Source organism: Cervus canadensis, chromosome 23, assembly GCF_019320065.1.
Source record: "Cervus canadensis isolate Bull #8, Minnesota chromosome 23, ASM1932006v1, whole genome shotgun sequence".
Classification (NCBI taxonomy): domain Eukaryota; kingdom Metazoa; phylum Chordata; class Mammalia; order Artiodactyla; family Cervidae; genus Cervus; species Cervus canadensis.
Genome location: NC_057408.1, coordinates 51,955,863 through 51,976,559, shown reverse-complemented (window position 1 = coordinate 51,976,559; position 20,697 = coordinate 51,955,863). Strand labels below are relative to the sequence as shown.

At 39.7% G+C, this 20,697-nt stretch overlaps 1 protein-coding gene across 2 annotated transcripts in view; it reads left to right on the top strand.

Moving 5' to 3' along the window:
• The window catches only part of MYOM1 (myomesin 1), a 118,468-nt gene that overhangs the window by 44,237 nt on the left and 53,534 nt on the right, over nt 1-20,697 (top strand). For both annotated transcript variants that reach the window (XM_043444027.1, XM_043444026.1), the window contains exons 11-16: nt 4,460-4,601; nt 7,588-7,787; nt 9,608-9,664; nt 11,777-11,901; nt 16,427-16,610; nt 17,314-17,488. In XM_043444027.1, coding sequence (XP_043299962.1) covers nt 4,460-4,601; nt 7,588-7,787; nt 9,608-9,664; nt 11,777-11,901; nt 16,427-16,610; nt 17,314-17,488 — 883 coding nt within the window. The remainder of the gene's footprint in view (nt 1-4,459; nt 4,602-7,587; nt 7,788-9,607; nt 9,665-11,776; nt 11,902-16,426; nt 16,611-17,313; nt 17,489-20,697) is intronic.

Below are 20,697 nucleotides of genomic sequence, written 5' to 3'. Positions count from 1 at the left end.
TAGGTGGAAGGATTGAAGTTTATCATTAAGCTGGTCTTCATTCCACAAAATAAGGGAAGATTCTAAAATGTATCAGATGTTGAGAGAATTGAGAAGATTCATGGAAAGATGAAATTGCAAAGACGAGTCTCAGAAATCTAATTGTGAATTCAACTTTTAGAAGACCATTTCCCTTGTAAGTTTATTTTAAGTGCTATATTTTGGATTCTTTTAAAAAAATCTTTGTTGAGATGTAATTACACACCGTAAGAGTCAGCCATGCTAAGTGGACAGTGCTTTTTGGAATATTTATAGAGCTGTGCACCACCAGCCCCCCATCTACAATCCAGCTTTAGAACATTCCCATCACACCCCGCCCCACCCGAGATATTTCTCGTGTCCCTTCCCCACTCTCATTCCCAGTCTAGCCCCCAAGCAGCCACTAATCTACTCCCTGTTACTATAGACTTTCTTTTCTAAACATTTCTGAATATGTGATCTTTCACTTTTGTCTTTTTTTTCATTGAGCATATGTTTTGAGGTTCTTTATAATGGTAGTTTACTTCTTTTTATTGCTGACTAGACATGCTTCATTTTGTGTGTCTATTCACCAGTTGATAGACAATTGGATTGTTTCTGCTCTCTGACTACTCTGAATAATGCCGCTATGAAGATTTCTATTCATAGTCACTGACCTGGGCTTTCACTTCTCTTGGTTAGATAGCTACCACTGGAATTGCTGGGTCGTATGTTAAATTTGTGTTTGATTTTTTGAGAAACTGCCAGAGTGTTTTAAGTGACATTTTACGTTTTTGTTTTTTTTAAACTTTGAGATACATGAAGCCATTTCCATGTATTTTTTTTTAGAGCTCTGGTATTTTGTTGCTTAGGAAATAGCTTCGGAACCAGAATGATCAGTGCAGAAAGCACCATATGTCAGCAGAAACACATTCCAGATTGTACACTTTTGGCCAGGGTTTTATTACATAGATACTATATGTTCTCTCTGAAAAAATTGATAATGTAAATAAGCAAAAAAGGACAAAAGAAAAGCCATCATAAGTCTACCATCCAGAGATATCCAAAATTATCATTTTAATACATATTCTTCTAGACTTTTATATATTGTCCCCACCCCTCCACACATACATGGTGGGGGGAGCAGAGAAAGATGATAAAGTGATGAAGGATGGTATATAAATGTAATGAAAAAAGAATTACAGTTGACAGATAAATGGATGAAAAAGTTTTTGCTATAATCAAAGCAATAAAATTGATCTATCACATTCAAAAGATTTACAAGGTTTTTAGAATCCATTAGGATGAAGGAATGGATGGATGAACACTCCTACATGTTGTTGGTGAGTGTAAATTGGTTCAGCTTTTCTCGGGGGGTTTTGTCACTATATATCAACAGTGTGCACTTTCAACAATTCTATTTCTAAGAATTTTAGTGGACAAAACTGAGAAAGGAATGTTTGTTTTGGGGAAAGTCTGGAAGGAATCTAGGTATCCACCAATCGGAGTTGAAAATAATGTGTAATAAATAGTCCATAAAAACAATGGAAATACTGCACAACAATGAAAGCTAATGGTGTATGTGTGAGTGCTAAGTCACTTCAGTCATGTCTGACTCTTTGCAACCCTATGGACTGGAGCCCTCTAGGCTCTTCTATTCATGGGATTCTCCAGGAGAGAAGACTGGGGTGGGTTGCCATACCCTTCTCCAGGGGATCTTTCCAACTCAGGGATCGAACCCGTGGCTCTTATGTCTCCTGATTGGCAGATGAGTTCTTTACCACTAGTGCCACCTGGGAAGCCCTTAATGGTGTATACTTATACTAATTAATATGAAAATATATTTTAAAAAACAGTTTACATGAAACTATATAGTCCAATCCCACTTTTATTTAAAAAACAATCACTTAGAAAAATGGAAATGTAGTTGGTTTAGATTATGAAAAACAAGCACTTTTGAGTTTATAAATATAGAAAAAAATCCAGAAAAGTTTAGGCCAATGTATTAATAGTAGTAATCTCTGAGTTACGGAATTAAGAGGGATTTTAACATGTATTTTTATTATCATATATTTTATAAGCATGTACTATTTTTATAATAAGGATAAACAATAGAATTACTTACATTTTGAAAAAAGTTATTAAATAGCCTGTGTCAGAGATCAAAATATAAAAAAGGAACAGGGTAATCTTTGGTCTAATCAATCAAAGCTACAAAAAGTTTGACTATTTGGAGCACTGGAAGAAGGAAGGGCAGAGGCTAAGAAGAGAATTGACCTTGACCAGATGGGTGCCGTGGGCCAGGCGCCCTGCAGCAGCTGACGAAGGCGAGAGCACATGTGTGAAGCAACATAACACAGTTTCAGGTCTGACTTCCAGCAGCTGCTATACAGAATATGTGTTTGAAAGAGTCTCAGGTCCACACAACAAATGGCATATTCCAAGCAATTTTATAGAAATGCTGAGAAATGGCTCCCTAAATGCTTACTGTCTGCCAGGCTCTGTTACACACGATGAATTTACCTATCGGCACCAAGTTTACCAGTTGTTACACTATGGGCCTTTTGCTTTAAAAAAAAAAGGGGGGGCATGCCTAGAGGTTGCCAGCTGCCTTCATTGCAGCTGAGCAAATCTTAGGCCTGTTAAGGTCAGCGTTTCTACCTCCTGCTAGTTCTGCTCCAGGACTTCCCAGGTGGCTTAGTGGTAAAGAATCCACCTGCCAAGGCCAGGAGACTCAAGAGACGCAGTTTCAATCCCTGGGTCGGGAAGATCCCTTGGAGGAGGAAATGACAACCCACTCCAGTATTCTTGTCTGAAAAATGCCATGAACAGAGGAGCCTGGAGGGCTCCATACAGTCCATGAGGTCACAAAGAGTCAGACATGACTGAGTGACTGAGCATGCACACAGCTCAGCTCCACCTTTACCATCAGCTGACCTTCTCCCCACCATCCAGTGCTCTGAAAGCCCGGAAGGAAAGACGTTTCTCCCCTGCCCTCCCCAAATGCCCGTTTGCCATCATGTGGCATGCAGGGATTCTGCATTGTGTTTCGGGCACGATGATTTAGTTAGATTCTCCTATCGCACTTACACAGGACATATTACCCTGCAGGTTCATGAGTTCACACAAGTTCATGGGGCAAGAAACAGAATGTTCAAAACCAAAATGATTTGAGCCCTTCACAGATAACACATACCTATTCGATTCAGAAGCATACAAACAAATATCTCAGCCTTCTTAGCAAATATTTCGGTGACTTAGAAGAGTTACATAAGGGTAGCTCATTGGAAAAGAAAGTGTTTCTTATTTGGTCAACAAGAGTGCTTTCCCTGGGTGAGTGGCTCCTGCAAGTCTCAGCCTCCTCTCCTACTAATTCCAGTTATTAAAGTGCTGACCGGATGTCAGCAGGAATTCGCAACTGTGGATCTCCTCCCCCAGGGATTCTGCCTCTTATCTTAATCCTTCTCACTTAAAAGGCTATTAAGTGGTTATTTTCATTCCCCTTCCTTTCCACCTAAAAACACCCCCAAGTCACTAATTTATCTGTACACACACTGCTGAGGAGACCCACAGTCAGCAGATCCTGTTTCATGGGCAGTCACTGAACTGTTTCTTGTATAGTCCTGGACTTTTGCTAAACTCAGATAAACTAAGCTCAGATGTGGGTATTGCATCAGAGTTCCTTTCGCAAGTATCTTCAGTTTGGGAACAAACATTTAATTAAAATGAATGTTTTTGTTTCTCTTCCAAAATGGTAGTCCCAGCATAGGGATGGGCAAAACTTCTTGGTTCTTCTCTTCTGGATCCAGAACGTGACAGAAGGGGCCGTTTTCTCCCCCTTGGAGCCATTTATAGTTTCTGAGTAACGCTGCACAATAATTATCTTAAGAACAGACATCCTGGCATAATTTACATTAGACTTTTCTGAGAGCAGTCTCTGATGTCTCCATAGTTATTTTCTTTTAGAATATTTTGGGCAGGCAAGGACTATGAAGCCAAGGTCATGGGTCCTTTTCAGAGCCCTTTCTGACATAATGTTCCTTGTACTGATGGTGAAAAGCACATATTGTTATTTTGGTAAGCAAATTACAAAATTGATGATTGCTCTACTGGGGCCTAATGGAGTTCCCTGGTGGCTCAGTGGTAGAGAATCTGCCTGCAAAGCAGGAGACATGGGTTCCATCCCTGGGTCAGGAAGGAGGAAATGGCAACCTACTCCAGTATTCTTGCCTGGGGAATCCCATGGACAGAAAATCCTGGTGGGCTATAGTCTGTGGGGTTTGGGGTCGCAAAAGATTTGGACAGAACTTAGCAACTGAACAGTGACAACAATAATAAACTACTTGGCCAACGATGTAGCCACTGCAGCGATGTGGTAAGAGAGGTCTGCACTATGACCTTGGCTTTGGGGGCTGACAGAATGCATCTGAGAGGGTTCACGGGTCCTTCTGTATCCCCCCAGATGCTGATGCAGAGATTGAAGGAGCCCCCGCCTCTCCCCTGGACGTGGTGTGCTTGGATGCCAACAAGGATTACATCATCATCACCTGGAAGCAGCCGGCTGTGGATGGAGGGAGTCCGATTCTGGGATATTTTATTGATAAGTTAGTACTAGTATGACTTCATTTAGAGTGATTGGCTATAGAGATGCCTGCTTGGTTTTTCCCACCATTTCTTTTGCTCTTTTTTTTCTTTTTTAATATGCTGATTTTAATTTTTATTTTATTTATTTATTTTTTGATTGCACCGGGTCTTCGTTGCTCTGTGAGCTTTTCTCTAGTTGTGGCAAGCAGGGGCTACTCTCTAGTTGAGGTGCGTAGGCTTCTCATTGCTGTGGCTTCTCTTGTGGAGCACAGGCTCTAGGGCATGCAGGCTTCAGTGGTCCCAGTTCCCGGGCTCTAGAGCACAGGCTTAATAGTTGTGGGGCACAGGCTTATTTGCTCTGCAGCATGTGGAACCCTCCCAGATCAGGGATCGAACCCGTGTCCCCTGCAATGGCAGGCGGATTCTTTACCACTGTACAACCTGGACAACCCTCTCCCGCCGTTTCTTGGTGAAGTGTTTTCTTTACCAGTCTTGTCTCCCTCTTTTTCTCTCTGTCTCTGTCTACAAACAGATTGGTATGAATATATACTTAACTATCTGCTTACCTCAATTTCAAAGATAATTCTTCAATTCTGCTACCAGCCCAAGTCGCTAATTTGGCAAGAATATTATGAATTTGTACACCTGATAGAGGCCACTTCAGAAATGAAATAGCTAGTGTTCAACACGCGTAATGTCCGTGTTCCTAGTATGTCAGTAATTTAATAATATTAAATAATACTCTAGGAACACTAACAAAATTTCATTTACATCACAAGAATCAAGCTTGACAGAGAAATAAATATCAATAGTACTAAACTGTGATTTATCTACAAATTGTTGCTGTTTACATTCTCTAAAATTTAGAGGTTTTGTATTTATAGTAAATGGGCCTTACACATGAATTTGGAGAAGGAAGTGGCACCCCACTCCAGTATTCTTGCCTGGAGCATCCCATAGACAGAGGACCCTGGTAGGCTACAGTCCATGGGGTCACAAAGAGTTGGACATGAGTTAGCGACTAGACCACCACACATGAATTAACCAGTGAGCTTGGCCAATGTAGACAACAAATTTAGATTATTGACCTAAAACCATTATTGTCTGATTTAGTTTCTTTTCAAATAGTTGCTCTAATTCTCTTCCATTTTTGAGTAATAAAGTCTGTAAAAAGCACTAGGGACAGATAATCTGTGCCACTGTAGTATAACAGGTTTGTGCCAAGCTGGATTAGACTTAATATTTATAGAAATAAGTGAGTATATGTCTACTGGGCTCAGAACCAACCAGAGAAATGTTTATAATAAGCTATACACTATTTAACCTGTACTAGATGCTTCCACATTATTTAATCATTGAGTAATGATGACTTGTGAAATTTTAGGTAGGTTCTTCTTCATCCTTACAGTTTCTGCATTATTGTCTTTGGTAGATTTACAAAGAATTTTCAGACTTTGATCATTGAAAGACCAGGGAGAATCAGTACATCTTGTTTTCTTCTTGCTTTAGTCATAATGAAAATAACCATAATGCAGTGAATATTTATTAAGCATTTGCTGTGCGCACTGCACTGTTCTAAACACTTCATGTGCATGTCCCATTAACCCATAGCCACTCTTTGAGAGGTAGGTGCCCTTATTACAGATAGGAAGCAAGTAGCTGAACCATGGCTGCGTCCTAGTGACGAAATGGTAAGTTTGTGTTCTTGCTATGGAAATCTCCAGAGCAGCTGCTCCCCACCTTCCTTTCTGCTCATGTGAGAGTTTGGAAGCGAGTTTCAGGACCACTGGTCACTGAGACAGTATCTGCTCAGGGGCAGAGGGAGTTTCCTGGCAGAATTCTTGGAGGCAGGGGAGGTCTGCTGCTTGTCCTAGCCTTCTAGCTCTCTCCCCTGGCCAATTCACAGCAGCTCCAGAATTCCTACAAAGGAAAATTCAGGAGGAGGTCGTGGAAGGCATAGACTGAAGCCTTATTTGATACCATTTCACATAAGATCGAAGAAAATGTCCATTTATTTCAAAGAATGGAAGGGTGATGGTAAAGAAGTGAAAATAACACCCCCCCCAACTCCAACTGCCCTTGCACTGCCATTGGCACCCCCCTCCCCCATGAGAATCCTTTGGGAAATTATACCCTTTGGACAGAGAGCCGAGTTGGGGAAGTGATAAAAGCTCAAAGTGCAGTGCTCTGCTCATAAAAAATAGTGAGTTACTTACTGCTGCATTTTAAGGTCACACATTGGGCCCCTCAGACTCTATTGATCAGGCCGAAAGCATGATATGGACTGTCATCTTTTCCTCCTGGGCATCGGCTCTCCACCCCTCTCTCCCCAGGCATTGGCTGCCGTAAAGGCACCCAGTAAGAAATCAGAAGTTCCAGGGACTTACCCTTCCATTGCCAGGCCCAAGGATTTCCCTGCATCTCATCAGTCTCATCTGATAAGAAAAAAAATACAGTGCCTATCTCACTGTTCCACCCACACCACGTGTAGTGACCACTGGTGAATTCTTTCCAGACTATAGTACAGAGAGATGTCTTGTAAGGTGTTAACTTTCTCAACCATAGTTCGATTTTAAAAGAAAATGCCTAGAAACGATAAAGAAAGAAGTCACTAGTGGTAGAACTGAAGACATTATCTGGGGGGATGTTTTGGGGGTCCTCCCCCTTCTGCTTTGTAAAAACTGTGCATACCTGCCTGCTTCTTTTCCCCCCCCAAAATCTCCTCTGCTTAGCACAGGAGACCCCTCAGCTGCCTGCTTTTAGTGAGGTGGAAGGATGTACATGTCTTCAGGAAAACTCTGAGGTTTCTTTCCTAACTGTTAGAGTAGATCCATTGCAGTTGAGTGGAGCTGAGTGCCTGCAGTTATGTATCTGCTGCAGTCTGCTCCAGCTGGATGTTTTACAGAGAGAAGCCCTGAAGCACTGGGGTGGGTTTACAGCCCTGAAGCCATCCACTTAGCCATCCTTCCTCTCATATAACTGTCTATCACTCTCTCTCTCCCTTAGATGTGAGGTGGGCACAGACACCTGGACTCAGTGCAATGACATTCCTGTGAAATTTGCTCGTTTCCCAGTCACTGGGTTGATCGAAGGCCGTTCTTACATATTCCGAGTTCGAGCTGTGAACAAAGTTGGGATAGGCCTGCCCTCTCGAGTCTCCGAGCCCGTGGCAGCTCTGGATCCGGCTGAGAAAGCTAGACTGAAGAGTAAGTGTTTCTCATTTTTCAGAATGACCTTTTAAAAATGATTGCAGTAGATCCCATTGCAAAGTTATTCTTCCCCTGTCCACCAGAGGGAGAAGAGAATAAGAAATCCTTTACTGATCAGAAAAATGCTAGGGGGAAGAAAACAAAAACAAAACCTTTTTCTGTTTTTTAATTTGTCTATTCACTAAGGGGTTTATTTTATTTAGAATCTTTGCCTTATTTAGCTGAGTTCCAGGCATTGTGTTTGAAATGAAAATATGAAAACCAGGAGCCTGAAGAGCATTTTAATTCATTTTATTAGAACACTTCAGATACACTTTTCTTTCTGGTTTAGTTTCTTAAAATTTTAAGGTAATTTTCTTAAACTTGAATTTATCCCTTAGAGCATTAATATCTCAACACTGTGAGCTTTTGATATCAAAGGAAAATCACATTTACAACATTATATCTGATCTGTACTTGAGTTTCCATGTTAGGCAGTCAAAAATAATCTTTTCATATAGTTAGCCTCCAAGTCTTGATGTCAAAATAGTGGTACATAAATTATGATCTGCTTTTGTTTCATGGGAACCAATATAGCATCCTTAACGATAGGGACCATAAAATGACAGTGAAGAATTTTTGGATGTTCATACTTCAGTCTATGCCAGATTTCTCAACCGTGGCTCTACTAACATTTTAGGCCAGGTAGCTCTTTGTTGTGGGGGCTGTTCTGTGCATTGTGAGATGTTTAGCAGCATCGTTGGCCTCTACCCACTAGATGCCTGTGGAATCTGCACCCTCACCATCTCACCCCCATTGTGACAATCAAAATTATCTTCAGATGTTGCCAGATGTCCCTGGGGGAACAAAATCACCCTAGTTGAGGACTACTGGTCTGTGCCATTTACCACATTTATAGCTTTTCTTGACCTTAAGTACATGCAGTGGCATCATAAAAAATCTAGTAAAATGATGCCACCGTCTCTCTGGAGACTTTCTCTGATCAGGCTCCTCAGTTGCTCTCCAGTCACTTTTCACTTGCTTTTTCACTCTTCACTTTTCATCCAGCTTCCCTCCATCTTTCTTAATTCCATCTCATATTTTCATTTACTCCTCCTTTATAAATTTCAATGAAAATAAGATTTGCCAGAATTGAAAAAAAGTTATCTTGCATTTCACCTTCCTGTTTTTGTACACACTCTGGTGGAAAGTACCTCTTTTAAAGCAAGAGTTGAACCACTCTCTCTGATGTCTTTCTACAATCACGGAAATGAATTTCCTTTGTGACTCTATACTGCCTGAGTCACTCATTTTCTTTACTTGGGATCGAAAATGCTTCCCTTTGTAAGTAACAGTTTTAAAAGTAATGGAAAGAGATCCCTTTGGTTGAGCTTCAACTGCGTGATCAACAACGCTGCCATCACTTTAATCTTCATTATGACAGATACAAAACAGCCAGGCTTGCATTATTCTAGAGAGGTTTCTCCCAGGTATATGCTATCTCTTTAGAAGGGTGAGAGAGCCTACGTGTTTCAGGAGATACACGTTGAAGAGTATATGGGCACAGGCTGTTCCCCTTGCTTATGTGAGTAGTTCCAGAAACATGGACTCCTTCCTGGCAAGTTCTGGGCTTTTGCAGATTGTGAGTTGTTTGATGACCGGGGCTGTGCCCCCTTCCCCCAAAAACTATGCACACGCTTGGTAAGACTCATTAGGAAGGTACATAAGTAAGCTAGTAACAAACACATTTGTGATGAATCTGGACCGTTTATCAGTTTCTCAGTGCAGTTGAACTGTGTTTGTGAATGTTTCTGATTTTTCACACTTATCTCTGTTAGGCCGCCCCTCAGCACCCTGGACTGGACAGATCATTGTCACTGAGGAAGAACCAACAGGTAAAAGCTACATTTTCCCCTGATAGTATTGCCAGTGTTCTGCTATGCGGTTTAGCTATTGTGGAGGGTATGGTGTATATTATTTAAGATGTTTTGGAAAGAATATACTGAAATATTTGGAGATCATGAGGTAACTTGTATTGTTAGAGAATCACTTTTTTTTTAAAAGATTTATTAAGGTATAATGACATGGACCAAACTGCATGTCTGTAAAATGTGCAATGTGATAAATTAATACCTGTGAAACCACCACTGTAATCAAAATAATGAACATCTCCAGAACCCCTTAAATTTCCTCATGCCCCTTCCTCATCTCTAGGCTCACTGATCTGCTTTCTGTCACTGTTGTTTGTGTTGTTCACAATTTTACATAAATGGAATCCTACTCATTTTTGTCTGATTGCCTTCACTCAGCATAATTATTTTGAGATTTATCCATGTTGACACATATATCAGTTCATTCCTATTTATTTATACCTTCACCCTTGAAAGCCTCTATGAATCTCTCTGTTAAGTGTTTTTGTGGATATACACTTTCGTTTCTCTTGGATAAATACCTAGAGTCTGAATGCACAGGTCATCTGATAAATGCCTGTTTAATTTTTAAAGAAATTGCCAACTCTTTCTCAAAATGATTGTACCTTTTACATTCCCATCAGCAGTAGCTGAGAGTTCCAACTGCTCCTCACTGTCCCATACGTGGTATGGTCAGTCTTCTTCATTATAACCATTCTAGTCAGTGTATAGTGGTGTTCTATACCATAGTGGTATTTCATAGTAGGTGCATAGTGGTCTTAATTTGCACTTCCCAAGTAATGTTGAGCATCTCTTCATGTGTGAATTTGCCATTTTTGCATCCTATTTGACATCTTTGCCAAATCCTATTTCACTCAGATATTCTTTCTTTTTTTCTAGAAATGTCACAGCATCAGCTCTTATGCTATTATATTTTAATTTATGATACATTTCAAATTAATTATTTCTATATTGTGTGGATTAAGAGTTATTATTATTTTGCATATGGTGATCCAATTATTTCAGCAATATCTGTTGAAAAGATTATCCTTTTCTCATTGAATTGCCTTGGCACTATTGTCCAAGTCAACTGATATGCATATTGCATATCTATTTCTGAATCTTCATTTGTTAATTTTATTTTCTTTATACCAGTACCACACTGTCTTGAACACTGTAGCTTTTATAAGCGTCTTGTTTTTCTTTCTTTTGTTTTAGCTTCATAGTTTTGAAATAGAGGTAGTAGAAGACCTCTAATCATTTTTTTCCCAAAGTTGTTTTGACTATTCTAAGTCTTTGCATTTCCATGTAGAATTTAAAATTAGACTATCAATTTCTATTAAAAAATCTGCTGTGATTTCTATTGAGTCTTTTATTTTTCATTTGTTTCTATCCACTCTCTCTCTCCAACTAAATGATGGATTTATATACTTCTTGTAGTTTTATCAGGTTTTGTTTCATGTATTTTGAGACTCTGCTATTAGGTGCATAAACATTTTTATTATTATATCCTCTTATGCACTGACTTATAACTTTATTATCAGAAAGTGACTCCTTTTATCCATGGTAATGCATTTTTGCTTGTAAATCTGCTTTGTCTGATATGAACATGACCATTCCAGCTTTCTTTTGATTAGTGTTAGCATGACGTATGATTTCTGTCCTTTCCCTTTGTGTCTTTGTATTTAAATCACATTTCTTGTAGGCATCATATCATTGGGTCTGGTTCTTTAATGTAAACTAATAATCTTCACCTTTTAACTGGGATATTTGAACAATTTACATATCATTGTGATTATTGATATGATTGGATTTAAATCTAACATCTTGCTGTTTGTTTTCTATCCATTCCTTTATCCTCTTTTTCTCTTTTCTTTTGGATTTGAATATTTTTGTTATTTCATTTTATCTATATTATCTTATTAGCTATAATTATTTATTTTGATTTAATAATATCTTGGAATTTTTTCAGTATAATACACATCTGATCACACCCTACTTTCAAGTAATACTACACTACTTCACATGCAGTATGTCTTACAATACAATTCCATTTTCCTGAGTGCGTGTCCCTCACGCTTCCCTGTTGTTTTTCAGAGGGTGTTGTTCCCGGGCCCCCCACCGACCTCTCTGTCATTGAGGCCACACAGAGCTATGTGGTGCTGAGCTGGAAGCCCCCCCGCCAGCGTGGCCATGAAGGCATCCTGTACTTTATAGAAAAGGTGAGACTCTAGGAGCAGCATCATTACCTCTGGCACGTCTTCAATATTTCTTTAAAGAAGTAAAGATTAAGTTTCTGTTGTGTCCTGAACTTTTAAAACTCTTATAAACTGTTACCTGTTTCCACAAAAAAATGTGTTTCCCAGAATTTTGCCTGAAAGTTCACGGGGTTTATGGATCCCTGAGGGTCACCCATGGACTCCTAAGAGGTCCACAGACCCCAACTCTTAGCTCCTCTAAGAAGAGAAACATTACTGGAACTGTATATAGCCTCTGCAACACTGTGTTGCAGGGCTTTCTCACCACTTTTTCCATCTCCCTTGCTCTGTTGTTGTGGTTTAGTTGCTCACTCATGTCTGACTCTTTTAGACCCCATGGATTATATATAGCCTGCCAGACTCCTCTGTCCATGAGATTTCTCAGGCAAAAATATTGGAGTGGGTTGCCATTTTCTTCTCCAGGGGATCTTCTTGAGCCAGGAATCAAACTCACATATGCTGCATTAGCAGGCAGAGTCTTTCTACCACTGAGCCACGGGAAAGTCCATCAAAAGACTATAGGTATAGGCAAATACCTGCAAGTTAGGTAACAACATAAAATCTATATTCAACTATCTTTCTGGCCCTTTAATTATTTCTAACCAGCAGCTCTTGAGAAAATTATATTGGAGCCAAAAACACAGGGTCTATGGTTTCCCTTTATTAATAACTTTTATTCATGAGGACATTTGGCTCATGGCTTTGGGGAGCATGCCTCACTTCCTTCCTATACCTAGAGGTGACTAAAAATAAATAGGTAATTTCTTCAACACGCAAATATGGACGTCTTCAAAGAAAGTCTGATTTTACCAAAATAATGCTTAAATTTTATGTTTTGTCAATTTTTACATTTTCTAGACATTCGCCTCAAATGAAATATAACTTGAGTATCATTCTTGATTAAAATTTTTTTTTTCTTTCTCTCTCTCTCTTTTTTTTAATAGAGGACAAGACAAGAGTGATAAACATTCACTTTCTGGTATATTTAATACACACTCCTCCAGTGAATCATTTTGAAATGCTCCACACAAAGATAGTTCTAAATAAGCTCTGTGGCAGTAATTACCATCTTTCTTATAATAATGACACAGTAACAGCCTATTACTGAGGCCTTTCTTTGAGATGAGTCAACTTTGGCTTCTGTTGAGCATCTCCTCTGGTCACATAAACTCAAATTTCTCCATGAAAGTCTGTAGCTTCTCCAGACCTAAATACATGAATCTGATTAAAAATTTGAGTGTTTTTCCATCAGTGGGCCAGAAGGGACATTTATGAGTACGGCATGGATAAAGAGGTCTGCACAGCCCCTGCCAACATTCAAGGTCCACGCTGTGCCAGAGGGGCAGCACACCTGCAGAGACCTGCGGCGCATTTACAGAAAAACCATCCAAATGAATGCCAGACTATGGTCCAGAGCCGAGTCTCAAATTCTCATTTTTTTAAAAAAAATATTTATTTATTTGAGTCTTTTTTGCTGGGCCCAGGCTTTTGCTAGTTGCAGAGAGTAGGGGCTATTCTATAGTTGTGTATGGGCTTCTCATTGCAGTGGCTTCTCTTGTTGTGGAGCACGGACTCCAGGGCACACAGGCTTCAGTAGTTGTGGCCACCAGCTTAGTTGCCCCGTGGCATGTGGGGTCTTCCGGGACCAGCGATCAACCCGTGTCTCCTGCATTGGCAGGTGGATTTTTAACTGCTGGACCACCCGTGCTTAGTCTGTCCGTTGTGTCTGACTCTTTGTGACCCTTTTGACTGCAGCCCACCGGGCTCCTCTGTTCATGGGATTTTTCAGGCAAGAATAAGGACCACCAGGGAAGTCCTCAAATTATTTCTGATGAATCACTTCTATCCCATTGACTTTTCACAAGGGAAATGTTCCCATGCTCTCTTCCCATGACAAGTTTCCATCCCCAGGATGTTCAAGCCTGCAGCAGTGCTGCCTCTCTGGTTATCCCCGTGCTTACTTTTCTTCAAGGAACTTTTTACCTGAGATTTGCACGCACATCAAGCATGAACTTGCCTGTCATGGTGACGGGCTTACAAGCAGTTATGCCATGTCTGTGAGCCCTGAAATGGTTAATGTTGAGGGGAATTAGATAAATCAAGTTTCATTGCTCTCAGCCCCTCCATACTACTGTGTTCTTTCCAGCCCCCAAATTTTTCCTTAGACTTATTTCCTCAGTCTTACGTTTTTAGCGCTTTCTCTCATTTCCCCCATCAGAAGTCTGGTCAAGTCAGAGACAAGAGTTGTATGACTTGGTAGCTCTGTTTCTACCAAAGGAATGAAAACAACTGACGTTTACCAAGGACCAGGCACTGTTTTTCAAATGACTCAGTGGTAAAAGAATATGCCTGCCATTGCAGGAGACTCAGGGGACTGGTTCAATCCTTGGGTCGGGAAGATCCCCTGGAGGAGGAAATGGCAACCCACTCTGGTATTCTTGCCTGGGAAATGCCATGGGCAGAGGAGCCCTGGTGGGCTATAGTCCATGGGGTCACAAAGAGTCAGACACGACCGAGCAGCTGAGCATGCACATGCAGGCACTGTTTTAAGCTCTACATATGTTAACTCACTTCATTCTTACAGGAACCCGCTGAAGGAAATACTTTTATTTTTATTACTTCTGCTTTGTAGATGAGGAAACAGGCCTAGATGGGATATACAATTTACCCCGATCACACAACTAGTAAGAGACAGAGCTAGGATTTGAACCTAAGCAGTCTGGCTCAGGTCCATATATCCAACTTTTATACACTGCTGCCTTTCAACCTTCCCACACCTAAGTCTTCTCTCAAACGCTTGGATAATAGGGACTTCCCTGGTGGTCCAGTAGTTGAGATTTCACCTCCCAGTGTAGGGTGTATGGGTTCGATCCCTGGTTGGGGCCCTAAGATCTCACATGCCTCACAGCCAGAAAACCAAAACATAAAACAGAAGCAATGTTGTAACAAATTCAATAAAGGCTTTAAAAATGGTCCACATAAAAAAAAAAATCTTAAAACAAACTTCGATAGTCACATAATATATGCTAAAAATGAATCAAAGTAATAAACTAAACAATAAGTCTAGGAGGATTCTGTTCCTCAGTGGGTAGCCAAGTGACTTAAAGGGGAATTTATTCTCTCTGCCCTCCCACATACAACAGACACATTATCATAAAAGGCACTGCAAGGGATGTCAATGGTTACCTCATCAAATTTGCCTATTTTACAGACATTGACACTGTTGTGACTTTCCCAGTACCACATAGCTCACTGTTACCAAAGCAAGGACCTGGATCAATGCCTCTGGGTCCTTTTCATCATACCATATTGCCTCTCATTTCAAGTAAATGAAGGTTATGCTGAGTGATGTACTAAAAAACTTATTGTCCCCTAAAGTTATCATCCTTGACAGCTGGTCAGTCTATCATAGGTTTAGATTTCTGGAAAAATCTCTTGAAACCATTCAGACATTCTGTAGCAAAGTCACTTCTGCTTTGTCCATATTCTAAAAAAGTAAAAAAAGTTTCTTTATCTTTCACTAACTTCATACATTCAAAATTCAGAAAAATTAGTTCATTCAGAAAAAAAATCATTGAGTATCTACTATGTGCCAGATGACAATTCCAGGCTCTGGGGTATAGCAGTGAACAAGATATCTTCCTGAACTCATTTCGTTGGAATTTACATTCCAACAATGGAGACAACAAATAAATAGTATAATTTCAAGTGTTGGTAAGTTTCTCAGTGAAAAATAAAGCAGGGAAAGTAAGGGATAGAGAGAGATGGGGAAGGAGCAAATAACCTTTGCAGGTCAGTGATGGGGTGGTGATGATCAGGAAGGTGATATGTGAGCACAGACCTGCATGTTGTTATGAGTCATTAAGTAAAACACAATTAAAATAACTCAGGTCATAACAATATAATGGAAATGTATCTAACATAGCATATGAAACTTAATTACATACCCTAAAAAAGCATCTGACCCCAATTTGTGTGTCCTGCTGTGCTCAATTGTGTCTGACTCTTTGCGACCCTGTGGACTGTAGCTCGCCAGGCTCCTCTGTCCATAGAATTTTCCAGCAACAATACTGGAGTGGGTTGCCATTTCCTATTTCAGGGCATCTTCCCAACCCAGGGATCAAACCGCATCTACTGCATTGGCAGGCAGATTCTTTACCACTACACCAAGTGGAACGCCCATCTGACTCCAAACTATCATCTAAATAAATTAAGGACTTTTGTAAGTAGACCAATGGCCTTATTTAGTTAAGAAAGGAAGTGAAATATCAAGGCATCATATTTGTCCAACAATACAGCTGTATTTGATTGAGGTAATCCTATGGACTTGAAATGTTTCATCCCCCACTTCCTCCAAATCTCTTTTCCAGACCAACTTGCATAACAGGTAGTAGTTTGTTGGCAGATAAATGAACTTCAAGGTGCCTGGCTTAGAGTTCTTCAGTTTATTCTTTCTGTGCCTTCAATGATCTCACTGTTCTGGCTGCAGTGTGATGCGGGAACAGAAAACTGGCAGCGGGTGAACACAGAGCTCCCTGTGAAATCTCCCCGCTTTGCTCTGTTCGACTTGGCTGAGGGGAAATCCTACCGTTTCCGAGTCCGCTGTTCTAATTCGGCAGGAGTTGGTGAGCCGTCAGAGGCAACGGAAGTGACCGTGGTTGGCGACAAGCTTGGTAAGTGTAGAGTTTGCTTGAGCGGCTATAAACTTATGTAACTTCAATTCGAGAGAAAATTTAAAAGCAAGAATCATACTGAAATACATATATATTCAAAAGTAAAAATGGTAAAAAAAAAAAAAAGTAAAAATGGTGACAGGTTTTTTCATATTGTAAATTTAATTGATGACTGTGCTTGACTGATATGTTAAAAAGAACTTCATGTGTGTGTATTAGTTGCTCAGTCATGTCCGACTCTTTGTGACCCTGTGGACCTCCTCTGTCCATGGAATTCTCTAGGCAAGAATACTGGAGTGGGTTGCCATTTTCTTCTCCAGGGGATCTTCCTGACCGAGGGATCGAACCCAGGTCTCCTGCATTGAGGCAGATTCTTTACCATCTGAGCTACCAGGGAAGCACCTCTCCCCCCGCAAAAAAACTTTATGAATGATTATGAAAGTACTTTCTCTAGGAGTTTCAACAGTATTACTAGTGTACTTTTTTCCTGGAGGGGATTGGTATGTTCATGGATGTTTAGTTTCTCATTGTGCTTCCAAACTAGAATATTTAAAACATTTTCTGCTCTAACGAACATAAAGAACTGTGTGTTTGACGTGGTTACTAGTATATTTACATATGCATGTTCATGTTTCTGCATATGTGATAAGAATGAAGTTTTAAAACCACCTTGAACTTGACCATCATTTTCTTCTTTTCTCAGACATCCCCAAGCCTCCGAGCAATATCATCCCAAGCAGAAACACAGACACATCAGTGGTCGTTACGTGGGAGGAACCCAAAGATGCTAAAGAGCTGGTCGGGTACTACATAGAGTCAAGCATTGTCGGCTCTGGCAAGTGGGAGCCTTGCAACAACAACCCTGTGAAGGGCACAAGGTAACCGCACTCTGTCGGGAGGTGGGACTGGGGTTCTGACGTTGCAGCCACAGGGCTGCAGAGAAGGAATGCAGCCATGGACCCAACAGCAGCACAAACATCCAACGCAGGGAGATTATTGAAAACATTAGGCTCTGAGTATCCAAATGAATTCAAAATTGAACGTGTCTATGGCCATACATTTGAAAAAAGGATTACTTAGTGACATTAAACACTTAGAAACCCACAATGGCAGCTATGATAAGAGGTCATTTCATAGCTCTTTTCTGATTCTTTCACTTTATACTGTATGTCCTTTGAAACCTTCTGTTCACTTTTAATATCTGCTGTGATACTAGATTCCAAGGATCTAATAGGCTCTAGTGAATATAAATTATCCAGACATTTTGTTTTATTTTATTATTTTTTAAAATTCAAGTATAAGTAATCTACAACACTACGTTAGTTCCAGGTGCACAACATAGTGATTCAGTATTTCTATACATTACCAAATGATCTCCACAATAAGTCTAAGCACCCACCGCCACCATTGCAAAGCTATTACAGTATTATTGACTATATTCCCCAGGCTACACATATCATTCCCATGACTCATTTTTTAACTGGAAGTTTGTACCTCTTAACCCTCTTCACCTATTTCACCAACCTCCAACCCTGTTCCCCTTTGGCAACCACCTGTTTGTTCTCTGTATCTAAGAGTCTGTTTCTGTTTTGTTCTGTTTGTTTATTTGTTTTGTTTTTTAGATTCTACATAGAAGTGAAATGAAGTCATACAGTATTTGTCTTTCTCTATTTGACTTATTTCACTTAGCATGATACCCTTTAGGTTCATCAGTGTTGTAAATGACAAGCCTCCATTCCTTTTTATGGTTGAGTAATATTCCATTGTATGTGTATGCCACATGTTCTTTATCTATTCATTATCAGTGGAAACTTAGGTTGCTTTTATATCTTGGCTACTGTCAATAATGCTGCAGTGAACATAGGGACACGTGTATCTTTTCAAATTAGTGTTTCTGTTTTCTTCAGAAAAATACCCAGAAGTGGAACTGCTAGATGGTATGATAGTTCTGTTTTTAATATTTTGAGGAACCTCCATGCTCTTTTCCATATACCAATTTACATCCCACCAACAATGAGCATTCCTTCTCCTCCACATCCTTGCCAAGACTTTTTGTTTCTTGTCTTTTTGAGAATTTTCATCCTGACAGGTGTGAGGTGATAGCTCATTCTGGTTTAGATTTGCATTTCCCTTATGGTTACTGATGTTGAGCATCTTTTCATGTGCCTATTGACCATCTGTATGTCTTCTTTGGGAAAATGTCTATTCAGATTCTCTGCCCATTTTTAAATTGGGTTGTTTGGGGAGGGTTTGATATTAAGTTTTATGAGTTCTTTGTATATTTTGGATATTAACCCCTTATCAGATGTATCATTTGCTCATATCTCCTTCCATTCAGGAAGTCGCCTTTTCATTTTGTTGATAGTTTCCTTTGCTGTGCAAAAACTTTCTCATTTGCTGTAGTCCCATTTGTTTACTTTTCCTTTTGCTTTCCTTGCCTGAGGAGACAGATCCAAAAAAACTTTGTAAGACCAGGGTCAAAAGGTATATGGCCTATGCTCTCATCTAGGACTTTCATGGTCTCAGGTCTTGCATTTAAGTCTAATCCATTTTGAGGTTATTTTTGTGTATGATGTGAGAAAATAGTCCAGTTTGATTTTTGTTCATGTAGCTGTCCAGTGTCATAAATTATGCCTGCATTTTAAATGAGGAGAAAAAAGTATTGGTATTGTATGAATTTTGAACATCAGTATGGTAAATCCAGTGCTGAGGAGATATACACAGACCAAAATAAAGACATTCAGAATACTAGTGATCTTGTATCTGGTTCTAATGTAAGGAGGGTTATTTATTTTTTTTCTTCTTGCTTTTGAATATTTTGCCAACCAGCTTTGTAAACTGATGACGAATTCTGGCCTACACCCAAATTCCGAGTCTCCTTTACTTTAGGATCAATCTCAGGGGAGAATCCCCCCACCCCATTGTCAAGCAGGTCTGTTAGGCAGCTTCTGGGGTGGCCACTTCTATTCCAAGGACCCCCATAGATCGAGTCATTCCTTTGCAGAACATGAGAGAATGAAGACAAACCAGTTAATGGGAGAAGGCAGTATGTTTTGCAAGAGATTAATTTAACCTGTTTGTGCATTTCACGTTTACTCTGAGTTTCCTGCATTTTCCAGGGACTATTTAGAAACTTTCATGGCAGGTAGGCATTGACTGCCTTTCCACAAATGGAGGGGAGCTGCTCAGGGGCTGACACCATTTGTTACCCATCTTTGTATCCTCAGAACCTAGCTCAGTGTCTGGAACACTGAAGTGCTTGGTAAATGTTTACTGAACTGAGCTGGCTTACACTATGGCTGCCTGTATTAAATATTTCAACTTGCTGATGGTGGCAGAGTCATCAGCAGGCTGTAGTTTCCTCTACTTACCGTCCTTCAGGATGGATTAGAATGTTACTGTGATTCATGAAACAGGCTTTTGTTATAGCCCTGATAACTATTAAAAAAGTGAGGTTGTTTTATGTGTGAAACTGCCCATGGACTCACACCTCATTACTGAATCCTTAAAATGTACATGACAATTCTGGAGTCAATTTTTCACCTAATTTTCAGATTCTAGTGTAATTTTTCAAGTAATTTTACCTTTCATGGCATGTAGGGAGGCAGCGAGTAGGCCTCTGTGACAAGGGGCAGCCAATGCTTTAGAGCTATAAATATAACCCTGAAATAATCATTAATAATGTTATTAATACCACCTACTATTTAGTCAGTGCCTCTTATATCCAGGGCCTGTAATGGGTACTATTATACTTTTTAAAATTAATTTTTAATTTTTTATTGAAGTATAGTTGATTTATAATATTTCAGGTATATAGCAAAGTCATTCAGTTTATATATAGATATAGATATTCTTTTCAAATTCTTTTCCATTATAGGTTATTACAAGACATTCAATATAGTTACTTTTGCTATTCAGTAGGACCATGATATTGATCTATTTTATATACAGTAGTGTGTCTATTAATCCCAAATTCCTAATTTATTCCTCCCCCTATACTATATATAATTTATGGTCAATCTTCACACAAGAGTTACTATGTAGGCATTATTTTTCCATTTTACTGATAAGTACACACAGGTTCAAA